The sequence below is a fragment of the Macaca nemestrina genome, chromosome 4 (assembly GCF_043159975.1).
Source record: "Macaca nemestrina isolate mMacNem1 chromosome 4, mMacNem.hap1, whole genome shotgun sequence".
NCBI lineage: Eukaryota > Metazoa > Chordata > Mammalia > Primates > Cercopithecidae > Macaca > Macaca nemestrina.
The window spans coordinates 88,095,775-88,109,957 of record NC_092128.1 but is presented as its reverse complement, the minus strand read 5'-3'; the positions used below and the strand labels follow the sequence as shown (position 1 = coordinate 88,109,957).

Sequence of the window (14,183 nt, the reverse complement as noted above, 5' to 3'; positions counted from 1 at the left end):
ATAAATCTAATAGAAAAATAACTGTCACGAGAATGAAAACTTCTCAGAAATTTTTCTTCAATCAATTCTAATTGCAGAATTTTTCATGAATGTTCAACAGTCATGAATTTAAGGCCAAAGGCTTCCATATCATTTATACTTATTAAACAGAAATACTAAGTTTGGGCAATGGTTTTTCTAAACTAAGCAAAAAATACAGCTAACAAGGGTTATTTCAAATTTCTTCAGAAATATTCATAAAATATTATTAAAATGGGATTTTGGATTTTAATCTAAAATACACTACTACACTGATAACACAGGGCTTAAAAAAAGTTCATTTCAGAAGCATTTTAATTTATGAAGCTACTGAGAGTGTTTTTTATATCCAGATAAAGGTCAAACACTGGGAGCAAAATTGTCTAAGAAGTTTACGAATTATTGACTTAACATATCACTAAGCATTGTAGATTGCCCTCATCTAACATAGTTATAATACTATAGTATAAATGATAATTTCCTTTACGTGGACCAGAGAGAAGAATTTACATTAAAACATGTTATCCATATTTGTTATTTTATTATTTATTGTATACAACTTTGATAATAAGGACATTATAAATCATACTTTAAGCAAAAATCTATGCATGATATACGTAAGCAGTAACACTTTGAAGAAAAGAGCCATGAAAGCATTTACTTAAAATTTAGTAACATTGAAAAACACTGGTTTGTGCATAGTAATGATTGAAATCTTCATAATACACTAGAATACTGGTAAGTCTTCAGGTATTATAAGAAAAACCTGGTATAGGAAAAGACTAAATGAGACACATCCATATCCTTAAATGTGCACATCATCTAGAAATAAATCTCTCAATGTAGCGGTGCACTAAGCATCCTTTGTTTGGCACTTAATACAGACAAATGGGCCGGGCGCGGTGGCTCAAGCCTGTAATCCCAGCACTTTGGGAGGCCGAGATGGGCGGATCACGAGGTCAGGAGATCGAGACCATCCTGGCTAACACGGTGAAACCCCGTCTCTACTAAGAAATACAAAAAATAGCCGGGCGAGGTGGCAGCGCCTGTAGTCCCAGCTACTCGGGAGGCTGAGGCCGGAGAATGGCGTGAACCCGGGAGGCGGAGCTTGCAGTGAGCTGAGATCCGGCCACTGCACTCCAGCCTGGGCTACAGAGCGAGACTCCCTCTCAAAAAAAAAAAAAAAAAAAAAAAAAAAAAAAAAAAAAAATACAGACAAATGGGTATTTGGTTTAATGTGATTTTATTATTCTTAGATACATTTTAGTTATTTTATATAGATAAAAATATACAATATTGCTTTTAAAACTTTTAATTGTATAACTGTATAACTGATTGTCATCATATTCACGATTAAAAAGCCTATTTTTACACTAAACAGTTTATCCAGTAACATGTGGAAGAAAGTAACAAAAATGGTCTATATAAGACTTATAATAAAAGGTTTAAATGTAAAAATAGAGTATTAATCTAGACCACTGGTCTAAATCCTTAAAAGGATACCTCATGCTGGAAACAAATTATGAAATGTTTCAGACAAATTTTCAAAACTTAAATTGATTCTACAGGTTCAAAGTTTTGACTGAAAATACACAGAACTGAGAGATATTTTGTACGAAGACACTTTTATATACATTAATTTACTAAAAAAAGTAAAAGAAGTAAGAACTGTATTTTTTTTTTTTTTTTTTTTGAGATGGAGTCTCGGTCTATTGCCAGGCTGGAGTGCAGTGGTGTGATCTCAGCTCTACAACCTCTGTCTCCCGGGTTCAGGCTATTTTCCTGCCTCAGGCTCCCGAGTAGCTACGACTACAGGCTCACGCCACCATGCTCAGCTAATTTTTGTATTTTTAATAGAGACAGGGTTTCACCATGTTGGTCAGGATGGTCTCGATCTCTTGACCTTGTGATCCACCCTCTTCGCCCTCCTCCCAAAGTGCTGGGATCACAGGCGTGAGCCACTGCACCTGGCCGAAAATTGTATTTTAATACATCTCAGTTTGGGATTCCATCAGATTTTAAAATAATACATGTAAAATGTGTCTAAGTTCTTCAGCTCTCATAGCTACAGGAAAGAATAGCTGAGTGTGGTGGCTGATGCCAGTAGTCCCAACACTTTGGGAGGCCGAGGTGGGAGGCTCACCTGAGGTCAGGAGTTTGAGACCAGCCTGGCCAACATGGTGAAACCGTTTCTACTAAAAATACAAAAATTAGCTGGGCATGGTGGCATATACCTGTAATCCCAGCAACTTGGGAGGCTAAGGCAGGAGAATCGCTTGAACCCAGGAGGTAGAGGTTGCAGTGAGCCAAGATTGTGCCACCGTACTCCAGTCTGGGCGGCAGAGTGAGACTCTGTCTCAAAAAAAAAAAAAAAAAAAAGAAGAAGAAAAGAAGAAAAGATGGTGTCATTTTTTTTTTTTAAGCCATTTCAGGACAGTAAAGTTGGTAGAGTGATTAATTTGCCTATTGGTAAAGAAGATCAGTATATCATTAAAAACAACCTAATGTTTGAAGGTAAATGAACTGTGTGGTTGTCTTTTTCTTAATACCAACTTTAAGCAGTTGGATTCATTACTTTATTTCTTACAAAGACACACTGATAAAGTATGAAAAGCCCCAACAAATTATTTAAGTGCATATATAAGGTATGGACTTTTTAAAATGAAAAACTGCAAATATCTTACAAATAATTTTGTTCATTATATCTATACAATGCACCATTCAATTCACTCATTACAATACTTTGCACCAAACATTGCTATCTGCAATCTTAACACTCCTCAAATATGAGAAAAACAAATAGTTTCCACTGTTCTAAGAAGCGAAATTTATAAAGTCAACACAATAGATTATCAAGGTTTATAGGTCTAAAACAATTTTTAAAGACAATTTATACACATTGAAATGGGTGTTTTGCTTAATTAAAAAGTTAGAAATAAAGCTTCTTGCAATTTAATAAACATGGTTGCAGTTAACAGCAGATTTTTCACATTGCAACATTCAACTATCATGGAGTCTTCAATAAAGGTAAAGAGTGGTATACTTCTTCTGAAAACACTGTTGAGAAACTTAAGTGCGATTGTCTTAATATTTTTATAATAATTAAGAATAATTTGGAAAGACATTTTACTTTTAAATTTTTTCAACATAAGGCACGTAGCAACATTTATAGTCTAGAAACAACTAAATTATGTAATAAATAATTATTTTTTCAATCATTATTTGCCCTTTACCTAAAGAAAATAGGTGAGTAGAAGAGTTAAAACATGCCTGAATTAATGAAAAGGGTTGGATTTAGGAAATACAAATAATATTTGTGTGCAGAAAGATATTAATTTAAAAAAGAAAAAGAATACTTTATATAAAATATACATCCTACAGTGTTATAGGTAGAAAAAAATGTGAGGCACTTAGATGAACAGTGGAGGAGGAGAGCACTGAGATCATCTTTTTATAAAAAGCACCAAACCATTTATTTTAACATCCGAGATAAAAGCAGAGGTTAACATGATAGGAAAAACTAGTTTAGTTCTGTAACTTTGTATTTGGGAAACTAATAAGAATCCAGTAGTTCAAAACTCAAAGTATTTTATTTTTATTCTGACAGAAATAATTCAAATAAAGAATGCTTTCTAATTTAAAAGAGTCTTAGTTTCCCTGATAAAGTTTTGCATATTTTGTGGTGCTCAGAATAATGTGAAATGTAGATGGTATCTCACTACTCTGTGGCAGTACACTTTCTACCTTAATGACTATAGTATAGGTACTATTTTGATACCATTTTTAAACTTCCTTTTCTAAAAGCAAAAATTAAAATTTGGTTTGGAATAATTGTGAATAGCATGCATCAATGCCTCCATGTGAACTTGCTGACGTCCAACAGTGACAGTTTTATTATTCCATAATCCTTCACAAACTAATTTAATCCAAAAACCAGGGTCAAAATTGGGCTTGGAATTACAGGAATCCACCGGATGTCAAATCAGGAAAAGGTCTGGCTTCTGACGGATGATGAAGTGGCTGAAGATGTGTGGTAGCCTGAGTGTTATTTATGTTATTTAATTCAGCTGGATATGTTTCATTTAAAACTCCATTCTGAAACCGAAAACAAAAATGGTGATGCAACTTATTGGAATAGATCTTCCAAGTATCTTAAGCCATTAAATGACATATTAACATGTATTTTTAAAATCTTACCCCTGAGAGTTGTAAACTTTAAGTTCCTTTACTGCTGCTAAATTTAAATCTTTCACACAGTGAAGACATACTGAGGACATATTACGTATTAGTTGCATTTATAACCTGTTTTTCCATTAATCTGACAGGAAATTTTGAACATGGTACAGATGAGTGATACAGCTGTCTCATTTCAGACTGCCTTTGGGTCAGGCAGGAATTGATGGGTCAAAGAGCACCAGTCAAGAATTACAGTTAAATATTCACTGTCTAAATATTCACTTTGAAGAAATTATTCTTAAAAATTGCAATACTTTTTAAAGTTTGAATTTTTAAATTCCCATATTTTTAAAGAATCCAGAAAGAATAAACCAAATTATCTATTTTAAACATAATACTTCTAAAAACCAATTTCACCTGGTAATTTAGGTCATCTTATATTAAGGACACATTCATGTTGCTTCAGTCCTTCGTATCTTTCTCTCTCATGAATCAGGTGAATGATATATTAGTAACATACTAGAAAAAGTACAGGCTTGTAAAAAAAAAAAAAAAAAGGTAGTCACAGATATAATGAAAAATGCTGTCTCCATGAACGTTATGGAAAATAGATTAAAATCAGCTGACAAAAAATGTGTAACATGTCTATAAGGTAAAAAGAATCACTGAAATATTTATTCAGTTTGATAATACCCTTACCTTGTTTAAAAATGCCTGCTGGCCTGGCAGTACTGGGTTGTACTGCATCTGACCCACATGGGTGTGCTGAGGTTCTGGCTGGCACTGATACATCGACATGGCCCCAGCATAACAAGTCTGAGGAGTTACTATGGCTGACTGTGGATTTAATCCATGCTTTTGGTTTTCAGGAACTTGTAAACAAGTGACAAAATCTTCTAAACTAGAAGTAGTGGGGTATGGGGATGGTTCATAACTCCCCATAGGATAGTCCAGCTCTGTACATTTGGAATGTTGTGGTAATACAGGCTGATTACAGGAAATAAAGTTCTGTGTATAAGGCACAGGATCCATTTCAGATTTGTAGGGGAACTCTTGATTGATCCCATGTAAGTCTGAAAAGACATTATATTGTTGTGGGTCTTGCCGTGGACAACTGAAAGGCACGAATTGGTTAGCGCTCCAATTTGCAAACATGCCATTAACTTGCATATGCTTCATTTTCTGACACAGTTGTTGCTGTGGCTCCACTACGGCTTGCTTTTGGTGATGCTGTTGTTGCTGTTGCTGTTCTAACTGTAGGTGTTCCTGTACCATACAGCTTGAGTTCAGAGCCAGCGACTGTTGCTGTTGATAATCTGAAGGTATGAAGGGAGACTTACTTAAAGAATCTTGGATGTATGTCAAGATTTCATCTGTTAAGTCAATGTCTCTGAAGTCAACCTCACCGGAAAAATCATTTCTGAAAAATTTTTCATTCTGCATGTGTTTGATGTCTTCAAAATCAATTCCTAGGTTTTTCATAATGCTGTACAAGTCACTGTTTTTACTATCCTGAAAGAGCCCTAGGTGACCTCCAGCAAATGAGTTCATATCCTGAGGCTGGTCAATTTGCTCATGTTTCAGGATAGTATCATTTCCCATCGGTGCAGTATTATCTTCCCAATTTCTGCATTCATTCATAGATTCGTTAAAGAAATTGTTTTCAAAAGGTGCAGTACTTGAAGTACTTGAAGCAGGATAGAGATAAATAGACTCATCTTGTTGCATCACGGCAGCAAGGAGGGAACTAGGATTGAGAGAATCCTTGTTTAGAGTTGATTTGGTAGCAGAGTCTTTTTCGCTAGTGCCATTTTTAGTCCTTAGTGGTAAGGGATCCATTATGGCAGGAAAAGGGTTGGTTGCCTCATACAACAAAGCTTCTCCAGTGGTAAACATAAAAGGCAACTTCATATTTCGTTTTCGTAAATGCTCGCTTCCTTCCTCATCTCTAAAGTTGTGTACAAAAAAGTCTTAGAGAAAATTCTATCAAACATTTTAAAATAAAAATTATTAAAGAAAGAAAAACATCAAGCAAAATACATTATGATTGAATTCAAAAGGGGGCATATTTTATTTTCACCTCAATTATTCTCATGACTGGTGCTATAAAATTGTTTTTCAGACAAGCATATTTAAATGATTTAATTTTTAAAAAATAACTTAGTTAATTCCATGGTCACATTACAACCCTACCTGTCACCATGCAAAAACAGAAACAAAAACAAAATTGTGTGGAATAAAGCTCTACACATAAAAACAGACTACGAGAATTTAGGGGCCAGGCCCGGTGGTGCATGCCTGTAATTACAGCACTTTGGGAGGCTGATGTGTGCGGACTGCTCGAGCCCAGGATTTTGAGACTAACCTGGGAAACATGGCGAGACCCCCACCTCTACAAAAAAATAAAAATTAGCTAGGCGTGGTGGCACATGCCTACAGTCTCATCTACTCGGGAGGCTGAGGCAGGAGGACTGCCTGAGCCGGGAGGTTAAGGCTGCAGCGAGCCACATTTGTGCCACTGCATTCCAGCCTAGGTGATAGAGTAAGATCCTGTCTCAAAAAAATAATAATAACAAAATAAAAAAAATTAGGAATTAGAAACTTAAGAATCTGAAACAACAAACCTCTCTAATAAAACCCAGAAGCTATAAAGACAAAGATTGGCATAATTAGTAATATGAAAGTTATTTAATATTAAAGTATTTGTATTTTTGCAATAGAATTCTTAAATAAAATATTTGTAACATATATAATTTATAATTTAACATATATATATATAATTTCATATCCATAATAAAGAGCTCCAATAGTGTCTAAGAGAGAGGCAAACAACTCAACAGAAAAACAGGTAAATGACACAAATGTAATTTATAAAAGAAAAATATCCTAGAAAGATGTAAAAAGATGCCCCCATTAGTAATAAATAAATGAAAACAACATGTCTTAGTAACAGAAGCACACAAAATAACAAATGTATAGAAATATGAACACAATTAACAAACTAGACTTCTGATATACAAAAAGAACAACATACTCCCAAATGACAGAACATGTATTCTTCACAAGATTACATGGGATATTTTACCAATGTAGACCGTGTATTAGATCATAAAATAAGCCACCACAAATTTCAAAAAAACTGAAATTCATTCAGAGAACGTTTTCTGACTATAGTGGAACTAAGTTACTAAGTCAATCACAAAAAGGCAAGTAGAAAAATCGCCAAACACCAAAAAGTACAGTAACACTGTATTTCTAAATAATTCGTGAATAAAAATAAAATAAAAAGAAAATTAGCCAGTATTTTCAATTAAATAAAAATAAGATAGCAAAAGATGAGGGTTGTAAAGTTGTACTTAAAGGGAAACTGATATATATGTTTAAGTATATATTTTTTAAAAGTTGGATAAAATCGTAAATTATACCCAAAGAAAGTAGAAGGAAGAAAATAATAATGAGCAGACAAAATTAAAACTGAAAACAAATGTATAAAATAGAAAAAAAATCAATAAACCAAAAGTTGGATTCTAATAAAGACTAATAAAGTCTAATTTAAAAAAGGTGCCTTCTAGAAACATTGATCAAGCGAGAAGGACAAATTTGTAGAGGTACACACATACCCACGCACTCATATACATCTGTACACACATACTCATATACTTCCATGGGTACTTATATACACACATACATTCACCATGTTCATGGGTTCAAAGATTCAGTATTAAAAAGATGTTAATTCTCCCCAAATGATCTACAGTCTCAAAGTAATCTCACTCAAAATCTCAACAGATTTTCAGACAACTGTTTTCTAAAATGTATATGGAATTATAAAGGGCAAAGAAGAACCAAGGCAATCTTCACAAGCAGAACAACAAAAAAGGCGAAACAAACAAAATAAAGACACACTCAGACATAGAAATTTATAATAAAGATAGAATAACTAGGACTGTGTAATGCTAGACAAAATAGACAACTACACCAATGGAACTATTAATAGAACAACACAATCCAGACAGAGAACCAAAGACAAAATCCCCTGATCAAAATACAGTGCAGTGGGGAAAAGATGACCTTCTCAGTAAATCACCTTTTCAATGTGACTGGTCAATTGGGTATACGTATAAGGGCTGGGGGGAATCAATCCTTACCTCAAGCCACAGACAAAAATCAATTCTCCAGGGTGGGAGGAAACATTTGCAATACAAATATTTGATAAAGGACTCATTTGTAACATATGTAAGAAACTCTTGAAATCACTGCTGGGTTTAGAGAACATATTCTAAATAAAGCATTGTTATATTTTTCTTTTATTTTACCAATGACACTAGCTTTTCATATGTACTTCATATGCCCAGGATAAAACCCTAGTGTTTTCTTTTACTATTCTTTCTATAGCTCTGCACATGTAGCTGCTCAATAAAATTTGTCAATTCTGTCTTCTCAATGTCTCTCACCTGTGCTCTTCTTTCTAGACAAATTACTTAAACTTTTCAGTTTTTATTTACAGACTAAATTCTGCTGGAATTATTTTTATGCTTTCACATAAGAGGACTTATGAAAACAAAACTGTTAACAAAAACAGGAAACATTCTTTTGCTTACGTTAGTGGTCTCTGAGTCGCAATGATATAATCTGGTCTTCCATTTTTATAAAGCAGGCGTGCATTAGACTGGACCCACGTCCATCGATTGTTTTTTGTAAGAAGCCGGAAAACTATCAAGCCGCTTTCTCCAGTCTTAATCACTAAAATAAAATTAAAAAATTAAATTATCAAACCCCAAATCAATATATTAAAGAATATTCCTAAAACAAAGCTCTTGTGACATAGTTCTGGATGTATTTCCTTTATCCCCAAAGATGATACATTTTAAACACACACAAAAAAAGGCATGGAAATGGTTTTTCAGAGTTTTTTTTCCACTTCAGACTAAATTTATTATTTTAAATGTTAAAGGGAAGATTATGTACCAGACAATTCTAGTAACACAGGAAAGTAGAGAGAGAGCATAAATTGGGGACAAAAAAGATTAAAAAATTATTTTAAAATAGGGAATATTTTCCTACAGGCTAATACTTTATAATTTTAAAGTAGAGTTATTAACATCATTGTTACAATATTAACATATATTTATGAATTGATAACAATGTAATTTAAAAATTCCCAAGCAAAACTTCATGGGCCAAATGGTTATTTTTTAATAACTAAACAACAATATTTCTATGAGGCAGGTGTAGACAAGTTAATGAACAAAGAGTGTAACCCTGGTTAATCATGATGATAAGTTACTAAGTAGAAGTTTATCTATATAGTTTACTTAAACACGTTATATTACATAAGAATTTGAAACATGTACTACAGTGTATGCTGTTTTTTTCTGACATGTTCATAAGGAACTACAACTTACTCCGGATATGGGACTCAGCACAATAAAGCATATCAGCAGCATGAATAAACTGATACCCTGATCCTCTCGTGCACAGTTCTGCTTCAGTATATCCTAAAACAATTCTTCCTCTGTTTAAAATTTAAAAAGGTAAAATAAGAATGAATTATGATTTAACATAAATGAAATAACAAAGATAAATTCATTGGTTTTACGCTAGTTTCTGCAATGTTTTAGTTCACATTTAGAATTTCACATCAGTAAGTAGATATGAAATTAAACACATCTATGTAAACCGCTCTTCCTTGCTTATGATTGCAAATTTCAGTTTCAGCCTATTTTCTTTTCCTGAATAAAACCACGGAAATTAGTATGCTAAAACTGAATTGAATAGAGCAGATGTATGGGTAACAGAAAATCTTTAATATAAATCTGGAACGTTTTTATAATCTATTTTTAGGGAAGAAGGTTTTTCAAATTACCTCTCTGCATTCCCACATTAGAAAGGAGAAAAGCACTGATATGTTTTGATACGATATAAATGCTTAATATCAGACTCTTGCTCACAATTTTCTGAAAGTTACTGAAACTTCTGGGGCTAGAAATCAAATAACATTTGTGCCATTTAAAAACGTAAAACAAACCAACATAAATGTCATCAGAAGAACAAACCTTACTAATATATAAGAACATCATCATCTGAGACAAGTCTTGCAAAAAATTAAAAAGATGATTTGTGAGCCTGATGAAATTATTTTTACTGTAAAAGCCTACACTGAAAGAATAAAAGCTAATAGCCAATCTAATAATAAACAATATTACATACAGTCCACAATGTATGTTTTACATGCTAAGAGAGACTTACTGAAACATAATGTACATCTGATAGAATAAAAGTGAAAAAGTCTCACTTACTTGGCATCACAACCAATAGGTGTGAAGTCTAGTTTGTGTTTGGTTCTAAAGATAAAATTTTTGGTCCGGATTTCAAGTATGGATGGTGGCTGAAGTGGAGTAGCTATCGCAAACAAAGCCAACTGAGGTGGAAGTATTGATCCATCCTTCCCTTTCTTTTTCTGTCCATGAAGATACTTTAACCTCCCTTGGAAATTCATTGCCTTAAAATAATAACAACAAAAAAAGTTCATTAAAATTAAAAATATGAAAGTTCCTTTTAAAAAGGCTCCATTATGGCTGCTTCTAGGGTTCTTGATAATTCCATAAATATTCCTGAAGCTGAGAACTGTTAGTTTCTTTCATTCCTGTCTCCATGGGACACCCATTAAAACTATCCCAAAGAGTAATATGAGAAATATTCTAAAGGGATAAGTGAACCACTCCTTGTTCCTAAATGGTCATAACATGAATACCTATATAATTTTCCAAGCTTGCCATTACCCTATCATTTTCACCTCGCACAGCTCCTTGCACACCAGGCAATCAATATATCCTAAATGGTAATAAAGCCCTAAACATTCATTTTCAAGCATACATGAACTATATTGCAGCTCATAGCGTATTGCATAGTTCATAGTAATCTTTTCTATAGAGACAAAATATAATTTTATTAAAACACTAAAATGAATCATCATGAAAACATATAAAGAATGCAGAGCTCTACTGAGTAAATATATGGAATAAATTTAGAAGACAGGGAAAACAAAGGCAACTTAAACATGAACATGATATATTTAATTGGTTAAAACAGTATCAACCAGTCCAAGGGATGGTTCTGACATCAAAATAATAGCAGCGCAAGGAGGAAAAGACCCTCTTGCACACAGGTATTCCACCTCAGACATACAGTCACATGTCACTTAACAAAAGGGGCATGTTCTATGAAATGTGTCCTTAGGCAATTTCGTCATCCTGTGAACATCAGAGGGTAGGTACACAAACCTAGACAGTATACCTTACTATACATCTAAGCTATACAGTATAGCCTTTTGTTTCTAGGCTACAAACCTGTACAGCATGGTATCATACTGAATACTTTAAGTAATTGTAACACGGTAAGTATTTGTGTATCTAAACACAGAAAATACACAGTAAAAATAAAGTATAAAAAATGGTATACCTGTATAAGAGTACTTATTGTAAATAAGGCAGGCAGGACTGAAAGTTACTCTGGTTTAGTCGGTGAGTGAGTGGTGAGTGAATGTGAAGGCCTGAGACGTTACTGTACTCTATTAGAGTTTATAAACACTATACACTGAGGCTACACTGAATTTATAAAAAATATTTTCCTTTAGGCCGGGCGCAGTGGCTCATGCCTGTAATCCCAGCACAACTTACTGTAACTTTTTTACTTTATAAACTTTGACACTTTTAACTGTTGACTCTTTTGTAATAACACTTAAACACAGTGTACAGCTACACAAAAATATTTTCTTTCTTTACATCCTTATACTATAAGCTTTCTCCCATTTTTAAAAAATTTTTTTTACATTTTAAACTTTTGAGTTAAAACCTAAGACATAAACCCACACATTAGCTTAGGTCTGCACCGTGTGAGGATCATTAATGTTCCTATCTTCCACCTCTACATCTTGTCCCACTGGAAGGTCTGCAGGGGCAATAACATGCATGGAGCTGTCATCTCCTGTGATCTTCTTTTGGAATATTTCCTGAAGGACATGCCTGAGCCTGCTTTACAGTTAACCTTATTCTAAAATAATGATTAAAATAAAATCATTAAAAGTATAATAAATAAAAAAATAAAGTAAAATAATGATTAACAGTAAATACATAAATACATAGTGATTTATTACTTTCAAGTATTATGTGTCATACATAATTGTATGTGCTATACTTTTTATATGACTGGCAACACAGGTTTGCTTCCATCAGCATCACCATCAACATGTGAGTAATGCTATGACATCGTTAGGTGATAGGGATTTTTTGGCTCCATTATGATCTCATGGGACTACCATCATATACGTGGTCTGTTACTGACCAAAGCATCATTATGCAGCACATGACTCTACATACTAATTGTTCATGAGCAATAATACTGAGAAAACTACCTCAAAGCACAATTCTAATTCTGAGTCAGCAAAATCCTCTTCAGAAATAAACACATAAACCAAAATCATTGCTTGGTAATGCTTAATTTAAGATTTGATTACCTGTTTCAAATTCCTTGTTATTCACAAAAAGTATACAATATACTCTGTATTCTCTTCTCCTGTACTTGGTGACACAAACTAAGGATACAATGAGAGACAGAGAAGTCCACTCTGAGGAATCCTAGGCTGCTCCCTACAGCAAACTCCTATGCAGGTGTTCAGACTTTGCAACAAGAAACAGTGTCTCCTATCAGATGATGATTCTACAATTGCGAATATACAATCATTTTTCTATGTGGCAGTTATTTGAGACATATGGAAAGGCCATTATTTTTCTGTCTAGCAGGCATTAAATCCTCCTATTAAAAAAGGGCTACATAATTCTCTCCTATCTTAAAAATCCTAAAATAGTCAAAACACAAGGCTTCATGTTATTTCACTCAATCTTTGTTATTATAGTCTAAAGAACAGTTTTCTGAATTATAGAGGATAGTCAAAATCAGAAATAATTATTTTAAAATGCTACCTTATCAAATTATTTGGTAGATTTTTAAAGCTGAAATCAAAGATAACCAAAGAAAATTGGTTTCACTTGACTTTTTTTTCTATAACTTAATGTTAAATCAAATTTAGGCTGAAGATGCCTCTGCTCCTTAAGTCCTTACCAAGGAATTGCAACTTCATTTACTATATAAACCAACGGAAAGCCTAACAGTAGAAGTGAACTTTTGTAACCAAATAGCTGAGTCTCAGTCACAGGTGACCAACTAATCAGATCATCTTCAAATAAGGCAAACCCCAAGCTGTAATCAATCAAGCTATTTCTGTACCTCACTTGCATTTTCCGTTCATAAATGCTCCAGCCCATGTTTTTATGTGAGCTCTCTGAACCTCTCTGGTTCCAAGGGCTGCCTGATTTGGGAACAGTTCTTTGATGAATTAAATTTTGCTAAATTAAATTTGCCTCAAGCTTTCATTTTAACCACAGTAAGAGCCAGTATCATAAGATTTTGTACCTTACCAGAAAACCAGATGAATTATCCAGCAGACACCTCAGACGACATATGAAGCACCTCTCCATGAAAGGAGAGTTTTCTGGAGGAATCTGGTCTGCGTTATAACAGACTACTGGCTGGGGGAGACCAGGGGCTTCTGTAGAAATAAAGGCAAAACAAATTTACTTTCCATTTTGCTGTAAAGTTAAGCATCTGCATAGGTAAAATCTGTATTAGTTTCTAAACTGGAGTCTGTATTCTGAACACAAAAAAATCATTTTCAGAAGAGCTAATGACAAGAAACTAAAAGTTTATTAAATATCACTTTTATCAGATAGAACTTGTGTAATTTTTATTGAGCTATCACTGTCAACAATTTTCACATTTTCTAACGTATTTTTGTTTTAACACTTATTTCCAAAAACATTTTTTGCATTGAGAAAAGCATTTTTATACTTGTATAGGCTAGCTTACTTTTTTCTTTGGTGCATTTTAAACACAATAATTTACATGCACTCAGGTATCAACCTTGTGTACCT

At 33.6% G+C, this 14,183-nt stretch overlaps 1 protein-coding gene across 1 annotated transcript in view; it reads right to left on the bottom strand.

Annotated features, from left to right (window-relative positions):
• Window positions 1-2,380: 2,380 nt before the first annotated feature.
• The window catches only part of LOC105475637 (aryl hydrocarbon receptor), a 44,708-nt gene continuing 32,905 nt past the window's right edge, over window positions 2,381-14,183 (bottom strand). Inside the window, exons 6-11 of the mRNA XM_011731063.3 lie at window positions 13,671-13,801; window positions 10,494-10,696; window positions 9,600-9,709; window positions 8,796-8,937; window positions 4,894-6,142; window positions 2,381-4,113 (exon numbers count right to left, since the gene is read on the bottom strand). Coding sequence (XP_011729365.2) covers window positions 3,976-4,113; window positions 4,894-6,142; window positions 8,796-8,937; window positions 9,600-9,709; window positions 10,494-10,696; window positions 13,671-13,801 — 1,973 coding nt within the window. The 3' untranslated portion in view covers window positions 2,381-3,975. The remainder of the gene's footprint in view (window positions 4,114-4,893; window positions 6,143-8,795; window positions 8,938-9,599; window positions 9,710-10,493; window positions 10,697-13,670; window positions 13,802-14,183) is intronic.